This window comes from Tiliqua scincoides, chromosome 5 (genome assembly GCF_035046505.1).
Source record: "Tiliqua scincoides isolate rTilSci1 chromosome 5, rTilSci1.hap2, whole genome shotgun sequence".
Lineage (NCBI taxonomy): Eukaryota > Metazoa > Chordata > Lepidosauria > Squamata > Scincidae > Tiliqua > Tiliqua scincoides.
The window spans coordinates 124673139-124696458 of NC_089825.1; the positions used below are offsets into that span (position 1 = coordinate 124673139).

At 46.3% G+C, this 23320-nt stretch overlaps 1 protein-coding gene across 1 annotated transcript; it reads right to left on the reverse strand.

Annotated features, from left to right (window-relative positions):
* Nucleotides 1–402: 402 nt before the first annotated feature.
* On the reverse strand, nucleotides 403–22526 carry LOC136653493 (uncharacterized). Its single transcript, XM_066630390.1, has 7 exons — nucleotides 22281–22526; nucleotides 13105–13242; nucleotides 11591–11729; nucleotides 7941–8045; nucleotides 4750–4821; nucleotides 2668–2739; nucleotides 403–560 (listed from the first exon to the last, which is right to left on the reverse strand). The coding sequence occupies exons 2-7, from the start codon at nucleotides 13222–13224 to the stop codon at nucleotides 403–405; spliced, it is 666 nt and encodes a 221-aa protein (XP_066486487.1). The 5' UTR covers nucleotides 13225–13242; nucleotides 22281–22526.
* Nucleotides 22527–23320: the final 794 nt, after the last annotated feature.

Consider the following 23320-nt stretch of genomic DNA (forward strand, 5'->3'; position numbering starts at 1 on the left):
TGTTTAAACTTACCTGGGGCCACTATGGCTCTCCAGAGGATGGTGTGAGCCTGAAACCCCCTCTGCGAGCCTCCCTGTGCCTCCAAACTGCTGCAATGTGATAAAAGGCCAATTCCAGTTTTTGTCACAAAAGTGGAAGTGGCTTTTTTTTACTGTTCACAGCAGTTTGGAGGTACAGTGAGGTCTGTAGAGGGGGTTGCAGGTTCCCCACACCCTCGAGAGCCATAGTGAGTCGCAGCTATGTTTTAGCTGCGACCCTTTTGTGCCTGGCAGCGATATGATTGTGGTTATCATGTCACTGTTGTCCTGCCCCTTAAAGAGGCAGCAACAGGTTCCCTGGATGGGCCACCACAACAACTGAGTTTGAGAACCTCTGCCTTAGTTATCATGGAAGTTTAGAAATTACCCTTTGGCAGCTGTCCTTGATAACATCTCTCTCCCATGATCCTCTTCTTTTGTCTCCCTTGCATGGGATGGCTCTCCTACTGGTGTTGACCCAGGCATAGCAGTTTTAATCGGAGGACTGGCAAGATCCTTTGTGGCGTCAAAGGAAGATGGCTCTGCTGATAGAAATTGTGAAAATGAATACCGATAAAGAGCTTCAAGTAGTCAAATGGATGACCAGTCTGTATCTTGTAATGCCAGAATGGTATGTTGGATGCCAAAAATTAAAATGAAATTCATACTTAAAAAAAAATAGTCCAAATTCTGATGGTGGCTTAACCACATGTCCATATTTTTTTCTGCTTTCAGAAACATTGTGTTCATCCTACGCTAAATATTTGCATTTTGATTTATTTTAAAGGGGGAAGTATCCCGCTAGAAAGTTGAAAAAGCTGAAGAAATGCAGCATAGAGGGTGAAATACTGTAGCAGCGCAATGCTGCTATGGGAAACAACCAAGGCTTTTGGGGCCTTGTTGTTTGGTGGGAGTGCAGAGTGCGCTGAGAAATTTTAGACTATCAACAGGAACAGCGAGGAACAAAGCAAATGAATTAGAGCTGGGAGACAGGTTTTCAGAGAGATGCAGAGAGGCTTGAAGCTGGAACAGATCTGACTTCCTTGCCCCGCCTCTACCAAGCTTTATTCATTCTTAAACATGTGTCGCAATACCGTGCAATACAACGAGGGTTACTGAAGGTTACACTGCTAGATGACCGGCTTGCTCTAGCTTAACCACAATACACATTCCTAGATATGATCCTGTTGTTTACTTCACTGGGCTTCAGACACTCAGCATGTTTCAAGGCTGATGGCAGAGTGGGCTCTGTGCAGTCGCAGAGTGTGCTCTGCTGTTGCCAAACATGCCAAGGCATCTCAAAGCTCAGCACCTGTGCATATCATTTACTACAAATACAGCCACACACAAAGCTTTGCTAAAACGCTTGGACATAAGGAAAGTCCTGCAAAGACCCATCTAGTCCACCATCCTGTTCCCCAGAGTAGCCTTCAAGAAGCCCATAAGCAGGAGAGAAAGAAAGGCAGACTTCTGACCCACCACTGCTCCCCTGCAAAAGGTATTCAGAGATATGCTGCCACCAAACCCGGAGGAAGCACACGGTTATCATGACTAGTAGCAACTGGTAGACCTGTTCTTCAGATAAGCAGTAAGGATGGTGTCCAACTAGCACCAGGTCCCAAGTTTGATACCTGACATCCCCAGTTAGGGCTGGGTAAGACTCCTGCCTGAAATGCTGGAGAGCTGCTACTGGTCTGTGCAGGTACTACTGAACTAGGCGGACTAATGGTCTGACTCAATGCAAGGCAGCTTCATATGACAGAACCTGGGAATCCTAGTTCACAATCCTTACACCAATTATGCATTAGTTATGAATACACCAGACCCCACCTTTCCCGCCTAGAGGGAGAGGAACTCACGAAATTTAATCCTAACTGAAGCCCGCCACTAACCTAGAATTTAGCGTTCCAGAACTCTTCTCTCTAAACCAGAGAAAACAAGACTGGCTGCAGAAAGCGTCAAGGCAAAAAGTTGGCACCTTCTGCACATGCTCAGAGTCTGTCTTTTCCTTCAAGTGTGCCATGGTTGGGTTCTGCTACTGATCAATTTCTGCGGCTGACCTTGGTGTAGATTAAGCCCTCATTCTACCTATTATATCAACAGACTCTGTGATCCTGTCTGTCAAATGGGGACAATAGTGGCCAACACTCATAGGTATGTTGCAAATATAAGGTCATAAAACAAGGGTGGTATATGATGAGCTAAAGTGCTGCATTCACGATTACCAGGAAACTCCGTAATTCACTATGGGGTTCATATTTGATCCTCTCCTGAAGCCAAAAGTGGTATGGTCTGGGAGAAGCTTTACCACCTGAGTCTACTGAGGGCAAAATCCTATCCAAATTTCCAGAGCCAATGCAGCTACAGCACAGCCCCAACGTAAGGGAACAAACATTCCCTTACCTCTGCAGTTTTCAAACTCTCCAGGAGTTTGAAAACTGCAGTAAGTTCTTGCAGGGGAGGGGAGAGAGGCGGCAGGGGGAAGGCAGTGACGTGATCCCCTTAGGCTGCAATCCTAACCACACTTTCCTGAGAGTAAGCCGCACTGAGCAAAATAGGACTTACTTCTGAGTAGACCTGGTTAGGATTGTGCCCTTAGTGTCATAACTGGCCTTCAGACTACGCATACATTTTCTGAATGATTATTACCATTGTCAGGATGCTTCTCCTCTTGTTCTGGTTGATGCTGAATTTTGTCTTCTTGTTTTTGATGTGAATCATCTAGAAAGAGACACATTTAACTGTCAAGTTGAAATAGCACAATGGTTTAGATGCTCCTGAAAACTACTCTCATATCCCAGGAGTCTCCTCCATGTTTGGGAGGACTTGAAATGCAAGGAAACAGGCTTGTACAGGGCAGCTCTCATAGGATCTTCTAGCCACCACCTGGCTGATTTATTATAGATAAAGGGCAGCCTGTGGATTGTCATATGGTCGCTTTTGCTGATGAGATGGTCGCTGAGAGATGGTCGCTGAGAGATGGTCGCTTTTGCTGTTCACCAGTTCCAGGGCTTAAGCAGCAAGGATACCTGAAGAGTCAAAACGGTTTTGATGAATCTGGTTGGTGTTACGCATATGGTAAGGTCCCTTGTAGAGCCTTTATGAAAAGGGTTGCAAAGAACTTTTCAAATTGGCTGTGACTTTAGCCCTGTGCTGGTGGCCAAACTCAGTGGCATACTTAGGGGGGCAACAGGGACAAATGCCCCAGGTGCCACACCTGTGGGGATGGAGCCTCCAGCCCCACCACTGCCCTTTTATCTTTTTTTTTTTTTTAAAGAGAAAGATGCTGGCAGCTCTGCTGGCTTCTTTCACTTCACCTGATGAAGGGGATGGGAGCACAGAATCATGCCTGGAGTGGCTGTGAGTTGTGTCTACTCTGGCTGCGATTCCATGCCATTCTGATTCATCTGATTCTGATACCATTCTGATTCATCCCCCTTCTCTCTTCCTTTGTAGTAGAGCAAATGGGCAGGAAGTCTGGTCTAGAGGGTTGAGCCTCCATTTGCCTGAAGATAACATCCGAAGGTCGCCAGTTTGAGGCCACCAGCACCGTGCGACCTTGAAGCAGCTGACAAGCTGAGCCGAGCTATTCCATCTGCTCTGAGCGTGGGAGGGTGGAGGCCAGAATGTGCGACCAGATCAAGAAAGTAACATCTGAATATTGTGGTTTCTTGAAAGATAGAAACCTTCTTTCAAATTGTAAAAATCCCTACAGGGATTTAAATTGCCTGCCTGTGTACACCGCCTTGATTAAAGTCTAAGGAGAAATCTGAGGACCAAGAAAGGCGGTATAGAAATACCTGTATTATTATTATTAGTAGTAGGAAAGAGGTGGCCTAGAGCAACAGGAGGAGAGGAGGGGGCATCCCAGAGTCGCATTGTGCCAGGACAGTCCTGGCACAATTTTGTGCCACTCTGGACTGCATCTTTCCTCTCCTTGGGGTAGCACAGAATCATGCTGGCAGAGACTGGAACTCCTGGTCCAATTCCGGAAGCGATTGCAGTGATGTGATGATGTCACCGCAATTACTTCCAGGTCGAGGGAGGGTCAGCAAATAGAGTGTCAACCCTGGGCAGGAAAAAGCCCAGGACCACAACTGGCCAAAGTGTGTGTTACATCAGAGGTGAGTTAACGCATCCCAGTCTATTTAAGTTTTTTTTTTGCAAATAGCAATCAAACTACCTGAGAGATGTGCATTTGTGCTGACCCAGGGGTGTTTATGGCACGTTTGTGCCAACTCAAAAGTTGGGGAGGCCAGAGTAAGGAGTTGCGCTGGCCTCCCTGCACCAGATTCGGACCTGGTGGGGTACATTTTTCAATGCAGGGGTCTGGGAGGGACATAGGGGTCTGTAGCAGGGGCATGGAGGAGGCAGGGAGGATGCATTTGGGGTGGGGGGAGGGTGAGTGGCAGGCATTCCCTGGGGCGGGTGGGTAGGGAGCGGAAGGAGGGGCCAGGATCAAGCTGTTATGCCAGATCCTGACCCCCATTCTTGGGAGACGCTGAGCAGCCTCTGGCTGCTCCACCCTACTCAGATCTGCACCACCTCCTGAGCTGGTGCAGATCTGAGTAGACCCATTGGGGCCCATGCAGTGCCACACAGGATAAGAGGAAAGTTTCCCCCTTGCCTCAGGTTGTGCTGATTCTGGCCCCAAACTTGCTCTGAATGCAGTGCAGGCCTACCGGCCGGCCTGCCCCAGCACAAGTTAGGATTGTGCCTTAAGAGTATTACCATTGTCAGGATGCTTCTCCTCCTGCTCTGGTTGATGCTGAAATTCACATTCCTGTTTTTGACTTGAATCATCTAGAAAGAGACACATTTAATTGTCAAGTTGAAATAGCATACTGGTTTAGATGTTGACACCAAGCTCAGAGGTAGCACATGGCTGTGTTGACTAGAGCCACTGGTAGACCTGTTTCCCATGACAAAGTGATTAGTCAAAGCTTTGGCAATCTGTGTGACAATTCACTAGCCTCTGTTTCTAGAATCTCCTTTACTGGAAACTGCAAGGACCTAAGCACTTGTGGTTTAAATCACATCTCCTAGCCATTGCAGGATGGTATTCTTTTCATTTCCTTCTTATCCCAAATGGAAGTGCCTGAGTCTGTTCATACCATTAGACCAGGGGTGCTCACACTTTTTTGGCTCGAGAGCTACTTTGAAACCCAGCAAGGCCTGGAGATCTACCAGAGTTTTTTTACAATGTTCGCGCCATCATAACATATATCATTTATGTGTACAATGTATGTTGGTGTACCTTGCATAACCGCATGAGCCAATATTGCACAACACAACATAATTAACTATAAACATTTTTTGTAATTACTTGAGTTTACTTTGATGATTTGCACTGAAGTGAATCAGCTAAGGATGCATATTCCGGACAGTAGCTGCTGACATCTTGAACTACTCTTGTTGAAAAGTAGTATATAAGGCAGTTTACATAGTGAATTAAATCAATAAAGATAAAAAATCAGGCATTGGCAGTTTCCCTGGTTCAGGGCTAAGCAATACACAGTGCCTCCAGTGAATTCTTTTGCTTCATACTAGTATATTTGCTGGCATTTCAACATAATAGCATTTGCCATAACAGAAGTAGATGTGTTGGGGTCAACCTTATGCATGTCTACTCAGAAGTAAGTTCCATTAGAGTCATTGGGGCTTACTCCAGTGTAAATGTGGATAGAATTGCAACCTCAGAACCCAACCCTATGATGAGGTTACTCAGCAGTAAACCCCATTATAGTCAGTGGGGCTTACTCCTGTGTAAATGTGGACAGAATTGTAACCTCAGAGCCCAACCCTATGGTGTCTACTCAGAAGTAAGTCCCATGCTAGTCAATGGGGACTACTCTCTGGTAAGTGTGGATAGGAGCTTTAGAGCCCAAACTTTTGCATGTCCCCTCAGAAGCAAGCTCCATGCTAGTCAGTGGGACTTACTTCTGAGTAGACCCGCACAAGATTGGGCTGTCAATGGTGCTTGCTTCCAGCAGGAAACTTGGGCGTAGCGACTGCAGCCCCTTGACTGCTGTCCTACACACAATCACCTGGGAGTAAGTTCTACTGAACTCAGTGGGCCCTACTTCCGAGTAGACATGCACAGCTGGTCACGTCCAGCTGAGCCCCTCCCCCACCCAGAGCCCCGCTCTCACCCCACTCGAGGAAGTCGGAGATGAGCCTGTCCCTGTGCAGGGGCGAGTCGCGGCTGAACTCAGTGCAGAGGCCGACCAGGAGGTCCAGCAGTGCCTCCACGCTCAGGACGCTCTCGCTGCGGCACGGCCCATCCAGCAGCAGCTGCTCCAACCTCTTCAGCCGCATCTTGGCTGACATGGTGGCGGTGGTGGGGGCGGGGGAGAAGGATGGCAGAGCCGACCCTCAGGCCCGCTCTCCCTCAGCGCCCTGGGTCCAGCGGTGGCGGCTCCCTACTACGTTGCTTTCCACGAGGCCTCCCCGAGTGGCTGCAGCTCTTGCGGCTGGAAGCCCGGCTGGTCCATGGGCCTGTCCCACCCTCCTTGCCCCGACCTCCAGAGCCGCCTCCCGCTTCACCAGCCAACGGCTGAGGCAGGCAGGCGGGTGTCCTCCCCTCCTCTCCTCTGGGCGACTGAGGTGGGCTCCCCTCCCCTCGGCAGCAGCTACGCCCACCGCCACCCCTCAGCCACCGCCACCGCCAGTGCGCCTCCCTCAACCTCCTCTCCTCTTGCACGGGCGTCTGGGATCAGGATGGGACGGGCAAAAGGGTGTGCTCAACACATCGATCGCGAGGCAAAATGAGTCGATCGCGGAGCCCTTAGTCTATAGAGTCTCCGCAATCGACTCATTTTGCCTCGCGATCGACCGGTCGATCGCGATTGACATGTTGAGCACCCCTGCATTAGACTTTCCCCTTTTAAATTTTTTATTCATTTTCAGTGGACTCTTGCTATTTTTATGGGTTGCTTGCCGATGTTGTCGGTTTAGAGCGCTGAGATACCTTCCCCCATCCCTGATGATCTCTCTGGGCTGTAGCTATGTGGGGAAAGTGGGGTGCCTACATATTGGGGTTAGCCCCTAGTCTATTGATGTCCCAGATCATTCCTAATGTAATCTAAGAAACCAGAGTGAGGTTTGGGAGATGGGATGATGAAATGAGTCCCAGCTTCCCCTAGTCTTGAGGTGCAAAATTTGCCCCATATGGTAGCAGTCTACTGAGCTTTCTGAAGTTATTCTCCTCCCCCACAAAGTGTCAAATGTTTCTTGATTTTACCATTAACTGGAGAAAACATACACTGGGTGTGACATTAAGGCAAGACATGCAGACTTCCCTGGCATGCAGATACAGCAAGAGCAAGCGCCACATCTGTTGAATTTCTGCCTGTGGTACAGTAGTTTAGAGGCAGGGGATCCCCATGAGGATACCCAACCTGACCCCTGACTATTAGCCTGGTTACAAAATCATTCAAGATTAATGTATTAAAAGCTGTTAAAGAGTATTATGGAATCAAAATCTGTTCCTCAATTTTAAATTTTTGTATCATTAATGTTAGCAGAATTTCAGCATGAATTTTAGATGTATTCCTCACAGCCATTTTTCCGTATCCTTTTAATTGGATTGGTTTGGTTATAACAAATGGATATAGATAAGTAAACTACTTATCTGTGAACATGTTTTGAAGTACTAAACCTAACTCATACAAACCCTGCAGCACGTTTCTTCGGAAGCAATTTATTTTTGTGAGGTGGGGCTTTTAAGTTAAGGACAATCCTTTAGTGCTCAGCCCCCAGCAATCTTAACTAGGTTCTGGAGAAGCTGCTAGTGATAACCAGCTGGAACTCGATTATAGTTGGCTTATAAAATGAGAAAAATCTTTTCTCACATGCCTCTTCTGTATGTAAAGAAGGATGCTGTGCTTTCGAGTCAGGAAGAGAGTTTAAAAAAGACTCACCAGATACCAAGGATGTGCCAGAGAGTGCTGAGTCTGGAGTCGAGTCCCATGTTTCTGTCCCCTTGACTTGAGTTGCTCCTGAGTAATTTTGACTTGGGTCTGAGTCTTTTTGAGAAACAAGTCAAGTTGCAGAAGTGGCAAAAAAAGCAAGCACACACAAAAGTGAGTCTTGACTCAAGTCTGTTTGAGTCATTCCATTTTTAGGATAAAACCCCTGAATCTTGAGTCAGCCCCCACGTTTTTGGCACACATGACTCATGTCTGTACAAGTCACCCAAAATGTGTGTTTTCATAAGTTTAAGTCATCCAAGTCATGGCCCATCTATGACAGATATTGAATGCTGCAGATCCTGAGGCAAACCTGGGCGTTCAGCTTTGGGACATTCCAGGAACTTCTGACAGGCTGTTTCTCCCTTTGCTGCAACTGAATCAGCAAAATTTGAATTTTCTTCTTGGAATCCTTTTTGTTTTTCTCTATCATCTCGTATTTTTCTCTTTTGATGACTGATCGGGAGATTAACAGCCCAATCCTAGCTTGCACTGGAACCAGCAGTCTGAGTGGCCTGCGCGGTATTCAGTGCAAGGCAGGTGCCCGCTGGAGCACAATTCAGGATAAGAGGCAATTCAAAAAGCTCCTTTTGCACATGATCAGAGTCGACCTTTACCTTCAACTGTGCCAAGGTTCTGCTACTAACCCATTTCTGAGGTTGACCTTGGCTTAGATTCAGACCTGACAGCATCTAGGTACTATTAAATCATAATTTCTCAATCTCAGTTACCCAGTGAAATTGGGATAATAGAGGCCTACACTCATTGGTATGTTGCATGTATAAAGTCATAAAACAATGTTGACATGATGTTCATGTCCTCCATTCATGATTATTAATAATTCTAATAACCACTATGCAGTAAAATCCAGGTCATTTGTACTCCTCAGTTCCTCTTGACTGGAGTTTTGTTTTAAAGTTGAGAGACACTCAGGCCAAAATGTCCAGAGATTCATTTATAGATCATTTGTGGACATGAATCCTGTGAGGGATGCAGTGGAATAGAGATCTTGGAAGTTACACTTTCAAAAAAGGAGGGAATTCTTCTGAACAAAAGCACTTTTACTAATTCACCACTTGCTGAATGTCATAAATCCAGAGGCATGTCTTGGATGAGGCACCTTATGCCTTTCAGAACATGAGAGTCCAATTGGATCAGGTCAAAGGCCCATCTATTCCAGCTTCCTATATCTCACAGTGGCCCACCAGAGGCTTCAGGAAGCAAAGAAGACAAGGTATCTGCATCCTGTTGCCATTCCCTTGCATCTGGCATTTTGAGGCAGCCTAAAACCAGAAGGTTGCACATACCCATCTTGGCTTCTAACCTGTGATGGACTCTGCTTCCAGAAATCCACCCAATCGCTTTTTAAAGTCATCTAGGTCAGATTCCATCACCATATCTTGTGCAAGGAGTTCCACAGACTAATTACATGCTGGATAAAGAAATATTTTCTTTTGTCTGTTCTAACTCTCCCAATACACAATTTTAGTGCATGTCCTCTGGTTCTGGTGTTGTGTGAGAGGGAAAAGGACATCCTTCTACCCAACCCTTGCATAATTTTGTATGTCTCATGTCCCCCACCACAGGGACCTTTTTTCTAGACTGGAGCCCCAAATTCTGTAGCCTTTCCTCATAATGGAGGGGTCCCAATCATTTTGGTCACTCTCTTCTGCACCTTTTCCAGTTCCACTAGATCCTTTTTGAGATGTGGTGCCAGTACTGGACGCAATACTCCAGGTGTGGCCTTACCAGCAATTGGGTACAATGGCATTAAAATTCATATATATATCAAGATCCACATGCGTGTTGATCTTTTCAACAAATTCTAAAATGTTCATGAAGCAAGACCTACAGCCCAATCCTGAGCTGCTCGGGGCACGCAGCTTTGGCGGTGCCAAAAATGGCTGCCAGCACATCCTGCACACCTTAGTCTGCCGTGGGCAGCGTCTCGAGAGAAGGGTAAGGGAAGCAGCCCCGCAGTGGGGCTACTCAATTCACTTTACTCAACTTACTCAACGTGCCGCCCAGCATTGGGCTAGCACCGGTGGTAGACCAGTGTTAAGCCCTGCAAACGTGCCTTATGGCATGTTTGCGATAGTGCATGCCAGCGGAGAGCCGGCGTGCCGAGCTCAGGATTGGGCTCCTACTCTCACAGAAGCTGTGCTGATTCTCCCTCAGCGAGACTTATTCTTCTATGTGTTTTAAAATCTTTGATTAGGCTTTCCACCATCTTACCTTTAACAGATGTTAGGCTGTCTGGCCTGTAGTTTCCCAGGTCCCCTCTCCTTCATTTTTAAAAAATTGGTGTGACATTTGCTATCCACCAATCCTCTAGCACAGTGGATATTTTAAGGGATAAGCACAGTGCTTATTTTAGCCAGAAGAGCAGCAACTTCATTCCTTAAGAATCCTTGGGTGGATGCCAAGGTGGATGCTTTAGCTCGGTGACCTATTGATCTTTAATTTGTCAATTAGTTCTGAAATGTCTTCTCTTTTAACCTCTATTTGATCCAATTCCTTAGTCAGGGGATTATTCAGGAGTTTGTTAGTCAGGAGGAGACATTTAGGGCGCAATCCTAACTGGCACTTATGCCAGCATAGGAGCCCCAGGAGGAATCCATGGGAGGAAGCTGCGTTGGCGCATCTACATGCACCGACGCATGGAGGCCAGCAGAAGCCTCCGTGGCTGCTTCCTCGCCACTGCTTGTGCCAGTGTACCCTTGCCAACACAAGCAGTGAAGGTAGGTGTGGGGGGGTGGGGAGGAGGCAGGAGGGGGCGTTTCTGGGTGGGGGGAGGGCGGGTGATGGGTGGCCCCAAGGGCAGGCACATGGGGAGCCGGGGGCGGCTGGGACCCGGCAGTTATGCTGGATCCCAACCCGCATCCCTGGCGAGAACAGAGCGGCTCCAGAGGTGGCGCAGGTCTGAGGAGACCCATTGGGGTGCGCAGCTCTTACCCAGGGGTAAGAGGAAGAGCTTCCCCTTGCCTCTGGCTGAGCCGCGGCAGCCAACGAACCTGCGTTGGATGCAGTGCAAGCCTCCTGGCTTGCCTGCTGCAGCGCAGGTCTGGATTGCGCCCTTAGTTAGCCAGGTGTCTGCCCAAGGTCTTCTGCCGTGGAGACAGACGCAAAGAACTCATTTATTTGCCATTTCCAAGTCCCTTTTTATCTCACCTTTCCTTCCCACATCATCCAATGGGTCAACTGCTTTTCTGGAAGGTTTCTTGCTTCTAACATAGTTGAAGAAGCTTTAATTATTCCCCTTAATGTAGCTGGACATACACTTCTCAAAGTCTTTTTTGGCTTCCCATACCATCTTCTTACATTTCTTTTGACAGAGTTGTGTTCCTTTGTATTCTCCTGATTAGGGCAAGATATCCATTTACAGAAGGAAGTTTCCTTCCCTTTATGGCCTCTCTAACGTGGCTTGTTAGCCATGCTGGAACCCTCCTGGATTTAGTCAAGCCCCTCCTTCTATGCGGTATAAACTTCAGCTGGGCTTCTATTACTGTTGTTTTATATAACTGGCAGGAACTGCTGGCAGTCCAGCTCTTGTACTGTAACCATGAATTTGCACATATTTTTCTTTGGGTTCAGCAGCTTACCCAAAGCATCATATTCAGAGATGAAATTCTGGGCAGCCGGATCATCCAAGGCAGGGTCAGGAGATTTTTGGAAATAGTTGATGACGCTTCCACAGGCCCTGCTGATTGCTTCAGAGGCCATGATTGCAGGCAGTGGTAACTATTGTAGGAGAAAAAAAAATATTTTATGGCACACCAAGGATAGAAGAGAGAACACTGTATTTAGGTGATTCCTCACAAGAAAACGAGATCTGACCAGTGGCATAGCTATGGGGGTGCAGTGGGCAGCAGGTACACCGGACTTCAGGCTGGGGGGGCAACAGCACGGGCAACAACACGTAACAACACCCCGCTCAACTTACACGGGGCTGCTACAGCCCTGCCAGGTACACCGGAGTATTGGGGAAGAGTAGTCGTCCACCGCCACCACAGTGGAATGCGCATGACATACATTCGGCTGCATGCCCTGCCAGCAGCCAAATGTAAGTCGCATGCATGCTGTGGCGACAGGCCAGACTGTTCCCCACACCCCACAGCCAGCAGCACACTTATAAAAGCAATGCCACCAAACCTCTTGTGTGCTGCTGGGCACAAGAGCCCACAAGAGCCCCTGCTGGGCACAAGAGGCCTATGCATGTCTACTCAGAAGTAATTCCCATTGTGTTCCATAGGAATTACTCACAGGAAAGTGTGCATAGGATGGCAGCCTTAGAGATCATAGGGACCTTGCGAAGGGGAGAGAAGGAAGGAAGAGAAGGACCATGTAGGAATCCAAAACAGAATCCATGGTTGCTTCCCCCCACCTCTGATCTACTGACAAAATACTGTATATTTTAAAGAAAACTTTCTGTTCTGTCACACCTTAGGGCTTCTGTTCTGTCCCACCCTTAGGGCTCAAAGGAGCTTAAGGTCTGATTCTAAACTCAACATATACAAAATCTCTCACACTACTGAGAATTTAGATGCAATTTGCAATATAAAAAAAATCTATACCTGGGTTGACTTTCTTCAGTTCATTCTTTGTATGTCTAGAAAAAGAATTCCTGACACCTTCTGACCACTGCTGGTTTTACTGGTGGTTTTATTGTTTGTTGGTTATTTATTTTGTGTGCTTGTGTTCATCCACTGTGTCGGTGATTGATTGCTGCTGGCTGTTTTTAAGATTTATATGTCTGTTTTTTGTTGTTGCATTTTACAGCTTTATTATTTATTATGTATATATATATACAGTATTTTAAACGTTAGCTACATTGGATGCCCCTGGGAGAAAAGTGGGATAAAAATTAAATAGGCAAATAAATAAATAAATAAATAAATAAATAAATAAATAAATAAATAAATAAATAAATAAATAAATAAAAGCTTTTACAAAAAAACACACCAATTTAATTAATTAAATTTGATGTCATGGGGGGGGGGGGCTACTTTGCGCCAAGTAGCAAATGGCTTAGCTATGCCACTGGATCTGATTGAATATAGTTTCCAGTTAGAAACCATGAATTTGCATATCTTTTCCTTTGAGTTCAGCAGCTTACCCAAAGTATCATATTCAGACATAAAATCCTAGGCAGCTGTATCAACCAAGACAGGGTAGGAGATTCTTGGAAATAGTTGATGATCCTCCCACAGGCTCTGCTGATTGCCTTCAAGGCCATGGTTGCAGAGAGTGGTATCTATTGTAGGAGAGAAAAAAATGCTATGGCACGTCAAGGATAGAAGACAGAAAATTGTATTTAGGTGGTGCCTTGGTACCTGCAGGGGATTCATTCAAGTCTGCATTTGAGTTGCATCAGCATTGGAAACTTGGATAGGATTGGGCCCAAACAGAAACAGGAAAAAGCAAGCTTGTCAATCAACTACCATAAAACTATGAACATTTCTTCTGGCTGCCAAAACATCCAGTGTCATGTCTGAATAATCTCACAGAGCTTGAAAACTTAAATTAAGTGTGAAATATGGCATCCTGACCTCTTTGACCAGGCCTTTAGTACATATTCTACTTTTCTGAATCAGATGAATTTGAGATAAAGCCTTTCCTGTTCATCTAGCAATGTTGCAGGGCGATGCGATTCTTGCATTGAGATAGAATGGCTGTTCTTATGAAGGTACAGATAGAGTCTGAAACTTGCACAGTACTTTTAAACATAGGAGAGGGACCAAAATATAAGGCAAATACAGTGCACTTAATAAAAGCAAAAATCAAAAATTCTCCTTTGCTATCCTGGAGAAAAGCCTTCAGCACATGATCTGCTGCTATTAGACTTTATTACAGTGCTGTACCCCATTTTGTGTTGTGAAATCCCAACATGCAACACCAATTTCCAGCATGAACAAACCACAAATGTGCACATTGAGACAAAGGAATTTTGTGTTAATTATAATGTTGTGACAATAGGTTAGATTAGAAGATAGTGGCCAGCCTGTCCATGATGACAACTGAAGTGGTTGCCTCAGGAAGTGGATTAATGGAGGGCATCCACCTCTGTCAACTTGCCTCCCTGCTTCTCCTTCCACTCCCTGGATTGGAAAAGGAAGAGGATGTCTGGAGGGGAGGAGCGTGCTGAGCTACAACATTGGAGAGTGGGAGGAAGAGAGGCTGGCACATCAGCGGGTAAGGGGGCAGCATTTGGCGGGCTGCCTCAGCAGGTCTTGAGCTGACCCCAAGTTAGATGAAAATTTAAAACCTTTTGGTCAATATAAATAAAGAACGTTCCTCATAAAAGAGTAGTAGTGATGCATTTGATCATCATATGATTTGTCACCTCATGTTTCTTTAACGAGAAGCAGCCCTAACAGCTCCTGATGAACCATTTAGATGCACAGATACCTTAACATGGCTCTGCCCCAGGACACTTTAGGATCTGCATACACCTGGACTGTAAAAAGGTACCATCTAGATGCCAATGTGCTATTCTGGTCCAAGCAACCTGCATGTTAATGTGGAGTCAGCAGGTACAGCTCCCCATCCCATGACAGGAAAATTTAGGCTGCAATCCTAACTTTCCCACTTTCCTGGGAGTACAATTGAACTCAGTGGGATTTTTATCTGAGTAGACATGCATAAGCTTGTGCTGTAGTTCATAGGAAAGCTTTCCCTGTTGAACTCCACCTTGTCATGAAATGCAGAGAATGGCGGGTGCGGTGGGGGTGAAGTGGCAGCACTGCTCTCTGTGATCCCAGCTATTTAAACACAGTCATGGTCATTAATATCCATGATTGCATTGTGCTGGTGATAGTGTAGCCAGAAATGGAGCATGCATAAGGGTGGAGTGGTGGACAAAAGGGCAAGAGAGATGGTGTGGGGACACAAAGGTTAAGACATTGAGAGGGGCTGCTCTCTATCCTCCCCCACCCCATGAAGAGATGCTCTTCTCCCCAGGGAACCAGGCATCATCGCAAAGCACCTGGATCACATGATCTCTGAGGCATATGGTGGAGGGGAGACGCCACTGTGCCAGTTATGAGGCATGAGAGAGACACAAGTCTCTCACCTGTTATATAAGCATGATTCTGTCATGCCTTTGCCTTAACAAGCATCTCCCTGTGACTGATAAGGACTTCTGCAGCTTAAAGGAAGGGAAAGTGTTCAATGCACCTGCAACTGTGAGAAGGCTACCAAGCTACTCCCCAGTTTGGACCTTTACCTGACTGGGCCAGCTGGCTAGAATGGCTCCTTGAAGGAAATAAGCTGGTCCCCAAAATAGAGACCTTCTGTAATTATTACACTCAAGAAAGCCTGGTCTGATGTTTAACTACTTATGTGAGCTAATCATAATAATAAACACTAACTACTATTAGGTGTCACACACACATTCTCTATAAGAATGGGTTTGATTATCTGTGAAACATGCACATGTGTGTATATCAGAGAGGGAGAAAGAACGCATGTGCAAGGGTGTACATCAAGCTTGGTACAGATTTGGCACCAGGGCAGAGTGACCAGACACAATGGAGGACAGAGAGCCTCTACCTTTAGCCACTGTATATAAGAGGGAATTTTGGCAGCTGCAGTGCAACATGGAAGGGTTTAAAAAGCTGCACCCGCCCAAATTCCCTCTTCTATACAATGGTTAAAAGTAGAGGCTCTCAGTCCTCCATTGTATCTGGTCACTCTGTACTGCCACTATATGGATTTGGCACCAGTGTCCTGAAGTGACATGCCCAGAACAAGTGGTGTGTGAAGAACGCACACCTTTCTTTGCCTTAACCGGTATCTCTCCTTAACAACCTCTCTCCAGTCAGCATATGCCTATTCACATATAACCCACTCTTCATTTAAAAAAAAAAAACAAGCTGTCAATCTCAAGTTTCTAGCTCTTATTTTCCAAGAGAGAAGTTGCCATTTTCAGAGACCAGAAAAAACAGCTTGGGAAACCTCTGGTATCCCAGTTATTTGGGAGCTATTGCCATTAAGTATAACTATATACCTAATAGAACCACTAATTAAACTTTTGTATCCCAAAAGGAAATACAGTTAGAGGACGTGATGATCTTGTTACTTTGAGACCCACATCCCACCCCTCCAATTAACATTTCCCTGACCTTTGTGTTCCCAGTCCTTTTTTCTCTGGAAGCTGGAACAACTTACCCAGATGTCATTCAAAGCAGCAATGGTGCTCCTGCCAGTGCCCTGCCTGGGGTTTACCCCCAGGGATGCCACCCCCCACCTGGAGGTGCCACCCCCCTGTGCCCACTGTGTCCTCCCCCAGTTGTTCTGAGGGCTGGGGAGACTGCGTGTAGATTTCACAGCCCTCAGAAGGTCTTGTAAGTCCTTCTGGGGGCCAAAAATAGTCACTTCTGGTTTTCAGTCAAAAACCACAAGTATCAATTTTCAGCCCCCAGAAGGTGTTCTGAGGACTGGGGAAGCTGTGCACAGCCTCACCAGCTCCCCCCCCCCCCCCGAGGCCTTCTGGAGGTTGAAAATTGTCACTGCCTCCTTCCCCAGGTGTTCTTGTAAGGTCTTCTGGAGGCTGAAAATATGTCTTCCAGTTTCAGCCAAAAACTGAAAGTGTCAATTTTCAGCCCCCAGAAGGCATTCTGAGGGCCAGAAAAGCCACACACAGCCTCCCTGGCATTCAGAAGGCTGAAAACAGTCATTTCTGGTTTTCAGCAGAAAACCGGAACTGTCGATTTTAGGCCTCCAGAAGGCCTTCTGAGCACCAGGGAGGCTGAGAGCCATTCCTTGGCCCTCAGACTGCCTCTAGACAGCAGCCCTCAGGGGTGGCCCTCAGATTGACGCACCAATATTGGCGCACTGACTGAGTGCTGTGGGGGAGGCACTGCTGGAGGAGTGGATGGCATGTGGCGCCACCCTCTGAAGCCTGGCACCCAGGGTATTTGCACCCCTTCCCCCCAGTATGCCACTGCAAAGCAGGACTAAGAAAAAAGGAGAAATCAATCTGGGCATATATTTTGTATAAATTTGAAGCCAAAACTAAACTAGCCCATTTCAGAGAACTGACAGAGAACCTTTCAATTTAAGCAGGAATCCACCCTCAGGGTGTGGATCTTTCTTCTAGAGATGACTTCCAGTCCCAGAAAACAAGCCTGCGCTACCCTTTTCATTGATATCTGGTATGCAGAAATCAACCACTGAAGTTTTTTAAGGCATGGAGAGGTGGCAGTGATCCCATGGTAATTCCTGTAGATAATTGTTATTTATCAGGGCAGCCGCACCCTTTGTTATCACACTTCCTTTTCTGCTTGCCTGCAGTCTTGGTTATGTTAAAACCGGAAGGTACTTGCAAAGTCAATAAATTTGACTGGAGAAGGAAATGGGAGGTTCCTTGTGGGCTGTTTTGCCATGCCAAATCACCTACTTTCCCTCAGCTGCTTTCCTCTCTGCAGGAGAGTATTATTATTAATACTTGCACATTTCACTGCTGCCTCCAAGACTCCCAGGGTCATATCAATTGATGGAGCCGCCTACCCTGCTCCGATTCAGTTCAACCCTGTAAGGTAGGCTAGGCTGAGAGAGGGGGACAGGCTCAAGATCACGCATTGCTCTTCATGGCGCAGGCAGAGATATAATCATGCTTTCCCCAATCCCAGTACTGTGACCACTGCAATTCTCACAGGGGACACGTGGATCTGAATCAGCAAGTAAGGCACGATTTTGAGCAGACAAATGGCAAAAGGAGAATGGGTTCAGCAGCCTTGCCCGTCACCTGTCCTTCGCTCTCCAATATATATAATGAAAACATTTCTACCCTGCCCTTCAGCCTGAAGACCCTCCCGTGGGGTAACAACATAAGGTGTTCTTTACAATGTGAAACACCAGCAAGCCACTGCACAAAGTACAACAAGCATTAATATAGATAGCAGAACCAATTTTCCTTGGCCCAAATTCTTGTTGAAAAAGCAAAGATTTTACTACCCACCAAAGGCAGGTTTCAGTCGGAAGGGCATTCAGCAGTCTAGGTGCCATGCCCAAGAAGGCCATTCTTTTGCACATCCTCTACTTCTCATGATTCGAGTGCACAGGTAGGTCATCTGCTAGGAATCTAGCAGCCAAAATTTTGACTGCAAGTCTCTTGCCTACTGTATACAGCTGAGACCTCGGTATCCGCAGGTGATCCATTCTCAGTCAATCACCCACCCTCCGCCTGCAGATACAGAAAATCGTAGAAAAGCAAATCTGCAATTTTTGGCCGCTTAAGCCCTCCAAAGGAGACCAGAGTCCGCTCCGGAGGGCTTTCTGGAGCCTGCAGAGGCCGGGTATGTCTGCTTGTGACCTCTGTGGGCTTCAGAATGACTGTTTCTGGCCAAAATACACGAGGGAAACTGGAAGTGACGTTTTAATGCCCTTTAAGGCAGAGTTTTTCAGACTGGGGCGTCACGATGCCCCAGCCCGAGGGCCCTGGCCTCTGCCCCCTTAAGGGGCGGGGGCAGCCAGGAGGCAGGGGTGCAATCCCCAGGATCATGCCACTCAGGGGGCTGCAGGGGCTTGGCTGTACCTACCAGAGCCTCCTGTAGCCTCCTGGGGGTGCGGGGAGCCCTGCGTGAGTATCTGCAGGGCTCCCCGGTGCTTCCAAAGTGAAAGTAGAGCAATCGCGCCCCGCCTCCGCTAAATCGGCAGTGGAGCACGATCGCTCCACTTTCACTTCTAATGGGGCTGCAGGGACTGGGGTGCACTTACCAGTCCCTGCAGCAGCCGTCCTGGGGTGAGGGGAACCCTGTATGAGGGTCTGCAGGGCTTCCCAGGTCAGCAGCAGTGAAAGTGGAGTAATCGCAAACAATTTTGCATTTGCCTTAACAAGTCTCCCTGTGACGGATGATAGAGATCTTCTGTAGCTCGAGGGAAGGGAAGGTGTTCAATGCACCTGCAGCTGTGAGAAGGCTGCCAAACCTCTCCCCAACTTGGACTTTTACCTGACTGGGACCTGCTGGCTAGAATGGCTCATTGAAGGAAATGAGCTGTTCCCAAAACAGAGACCTTCTGTAATAATTATCAAGAATTATGATCCATTATTATTAACAAATTATTATTATCACCAGGCCTGATGTTTAAGTACTTATTTTTGTATGATGACCACTACACTTGCATCTCTGGAGAGAATGCACATCTCTCTCCAGCCACCACACACCCATTCACATACAACACACTGTAACAAATCAAATGGTCAATCTCAAGTGACTAGGCCTTATATTTCCAAAAGAGGGAGACTGCTGTCTTTAGAGGTCAGAAAAAATACCCTTTGCAAACCTCTGGTATTTTAGTTATTTGGGAGATATTATCATTAAGTATATCTATATAGATAATTATAGATCCACTAGATAGTGAGGAGATCTCCCCCAGTTTAGCCTTTGTATCCAAAAAGAAAATAAAGAATGCAGTAGGAGGATTTTGTTTTTTGAGACACTCACCCCTCCAAATAACACTTCCCTGACTTTTGTCTTCCCCACTGTCCTTTTCCTCTGGAAGCTGGAACAACTGATCCAGATGTCATTCAAAGCAGGAATGAGAGAAAGGACAAATCAACCTGGGCATATATTGTGGATAAGTCTGAAACCAAAACCAAGCTAGCTCATTTCCAAGAATCTAGTTCATTTCAGAGAAAACAAACTTTCATTTTAAACAGGAAACCATTCTTTGGACACTGATCTCTTTTCCAGTCCCAGAAAACAAGCCTACCCTGCCCTTTTAGCAGATATCTGATATGCAGAAGTCGACAAGATTTTAAACTTTCCATGGCATGAAAATGATCTGATGGACTGAGTGCACAGGCAGAATCATATGGAAAAAGGCGGCCCTCAGGGGATCCTGGTCCTGGGCCAAGGCCAAGGCCAAAACCAGCACCTTGAGCTGGACTTGGAAATGGATAGCGTATGGGTGAATCAGCTGTATACTGGAGCAAACCACATCTGGCTACTGCAGTGTTTCTCAACATTTCTCCTCTGCTACACCACTTCACATGGTCCACCTATTCGAAGTACCACCAGAAGTAACTGGCTATGACATCATCACCTCTAGTTACTTCTGGATTGGGAGGCCAGATGCAACACAATCAACACCAGTCAGTGTGGACAGGAGGGTTTTTTCAAGTGCAGAAAAGCATGCTTTGGAGCTCTGTCTGCCAAGCTGAACCTCCTACCCCTGTTTGTTGTGATGCATTTCTGGCCTCGCTCCTTGGCATCAGGGTCCAGGGGCCCTGTGAATACCACCAGACACCACCTCAAGTACTACCAGTGCTACCTGTACCACTGGTTGAGAAACACTGGGCTAATGCATTCTGAAACCTCTGAAGTTAATACGCGTTTTCAAAGGTAGTACACTCTGAGCATATTACTGTGATCTAACCTGGATGTTAAACAGACACACTGTTTAACTACATACATACATAAGACCTTTATTGGCATAGATACAAATACAAAACAACAACCAGACATTAAACATTCAGAACACATACACAATAAAATAAAACACTCGTAATCATCCAATACCCCCTCCCCCCATTCACCATAATGTAGCGGAAGACCCAGAATTCCGTCCTGCCAGAATCCCAGAAACAAAGTTAGCGACCTTGTCAAGAGAGTCAGTTTCCTCTATGGAAAGAAGAATTTGTAATTTAAATGAATCCTCCCAGCCCTGCATTTTGTTCAGCAGTGGAGCCAAATAGATCTTACGAAGGGTATCATGGAGTGGGCAGTAAAAAAATATCTGATGTAATGTCTCCACACAATTCCTGTCACAGGTACATCTTCTTTCTGAGTAGGGAATGCCACTAAACCTGCCTGCTAGCATAGCTGATGGAAAGGCATTGCATCTCGCAAGAGAAAATGCTCTGCGAGCCTGTGGGCACTGCAGATGATAAAGGAAAGAAGCCGGCTTCCCAAAGCTGACTGGGATGTGCAGATGGAGAGGGGAGCAAATGGTGTTAGCTGCACAGAGTAGCTCTTGACGCTCAATGTCGAGCAATCTTTCCTTTATAGTCCTGTAGGCTTCGCTTAAACCAGGGGTGCCCAAACCCCAGCCCTGGGGCCACATGCGGCCCTCAAGGCCTCTCAATGCGGCCCTCAGGGAGTCCCCAGTCTCCAATGAGCCTCTGGCCCTCTGGAGATTTGTTGGAGCCCGCACTGGCCCGACGCAACTGCTCTCAGAGTGAGGGTGACTGTTTGACCTCTCATGTGAGCTGTGGGATAAGGGCTTCCTCCACTGCTTGCTGTTTCACGTCTGTGATGCAGCAGTGGCAGGAAAGGAAAGGCCAGCCTTCCTTTGTGCAAGGCCTTTTATAAGCCTTGAGCTATTGCAAGACTTTCATTCATTCATATAAGTTCATCTTCAATATATTCATTTATGTAAACTTATGTAAATTTATTCAAATTTTGAAATGTAAATTAATTCTTTTTTTCTCTGGCCCTCAACACAGTGTCAGAGATGATGTGGCCCTCCTGCCAAAAACTTTGGACACCCCTGGCTTAAACCAATCATACCCAGGCTCGCTGTGTCTAGTTGCTTAACTAGTGTCTCCCTGTGACTGTTGATAGAGATCTTCTGTAGCTTGTGGGAAGGGAAAACGTTCCATGCACCTGCAACTGTGAGAAGGCTGCCAAGCCATTCCCCAATTTGGACTTTTACCTGACCACGGACTTTTACCTGACTAGAATGAAGGAAATAAGCTGGTCCCCAAAACAGAGACCTTCTGTAACTATTATCAAGAATTATTATCAATTATTATTATTACCGGGCCTGATGTTTAAGCACTTATTTGTATTAATAATAATGAACACCTAGTGCTATTAATGTCATACATACATTGTCCAAAAAAATGGAGTCCTACCACAAAGTTTAGTTTCCCCCTCAAAAGAGAGTGTACACACAAGAAAGGGAAGAATATCTGAACTTGGTACAGATTTAACTCCAGGGTCCTGTGGTGAAATGACCACTACACTTGCATCAGGAATGAACATCTCTCTCCAACCACCACACACCCATTCACATAGAACACATTGTAACAAATCAAATGGTCAATCTCAAATTTCTAGGCCTTATATTTCCAAAAGAGGGAGACTGCTGTCTTTAGCGGTCAGAAAAAATACTCTTGGCAAACCTCTGGTATTTTAGCCATTTGGGAGCTATTATCATTAAATATATCTATATAGGTAATTATAGATCCGCTTGATAGTGAGCAGACCTCCCCCAGTTTAGCCTTTGCATCCGAAAAGAAAATAAAGAATGCAGTAGTAGGATTTTGTTTTTTGAGACACTCACCCCTCCAAACTACAATTCCCTGACTTTTGTCTTCCCCACTGTCCTTTTCCTCTGGAAGCTGGAACAACTGATACAGAAGTCATTCAAAGCAGGAATAAGAAAAAGGACAAATTAACCTGGACATATATTGTGGATAAGTCTGAAACCAAAACCAAGCTAGCTCATTTCCAAGAATCTAGTTCATTTCAGAGAAAACAAACTTTCATTTTAAACAGGAAACCATTCTTTGGGCATTGATCTCTTTTCCAGTCCCAGAAAACAAGCCTACCCTGCCCTTTTAGCAGATATGCAGAAGTCCACAAGTTTTTAAACTTCCCATGAAAGTGCATGAAAATGAAAATGATTTGATGGACTGAATGCACAGGCAGGTTCATATGGAAAAAGGCGGCCCTCAGGGGATCCTGGTCCTGGGCCAAAAGCCAAAACCAGTACCGGGCTTAGAAATGAATAGGTAGCACCAGTATGGGTGGGTCAGCTGTATAACTGAAGCAAACCAGACCAGACAAAGATTTGGCTACTGCAGTGTCTCTCAACATTTCTCCTCTGCTGCACCACTTCCCATGGCCCACCTATTCGAAGTACCACCAGAAGTAACTGGCGATGACATCATCATCTCTAGTTACTTCTGGATTGGGAGGCCAGATGTAACGCAATCAACACCAGTAAGAGGCTCAGGGTGGACAGGAGGGCTTTTTCAAATGCAGAAAAGCATGCTTTGGAGCTCTGCCTGCCAAGCTGAACCTCCTACCCCTGTTTGTTGTGATGCATTTCTGGTCTCGCTCTTGTTGTGATGCATTTCTGGTCCAGGGGCCCTGTGAGTACCACCAGACAACACTTCAAGTACTACCAGTGGTACCTGTACCACCGGTTGAGAAACACTTGGCTAATGCATTCTGAAACCTCTGAAGTTAATACGTGTTTTCAAAGGTAGTACACATTGAGCATATTACTGTGATCTAACCTGGATGCTACTCAGGCATGAATGATTGTTGCCGGGTCTTTCAGATCTAGGAAGAGATGTGACTAGCAAACCAGCTGAA

Excerpts from the sequence above, each read along its gene's own strand:
- LOC136653493 (XM_066630390.1), bottom strand. The coding sequence starts at position 13,224 with ATGGCCTTGAAGGCAATCAGCAGAGCCTGTGGGAGGATCATCAACTAT. Across the intron at positions 2,740-4,749 it reads GGAGAAGCATCCTGACAATG|ATGATTCACATCAAAAACAA; the intron begins GTAATACTCTTA and ends GTCTCTTTCTAG. Across the intron at positions 561-2,667 it reads GGAGAAGCATCCTGACAATG|AGCCATCTTCCTTTGACGCC; the intron begins GTAATAATCATT and ends TTCTATCAGCAG.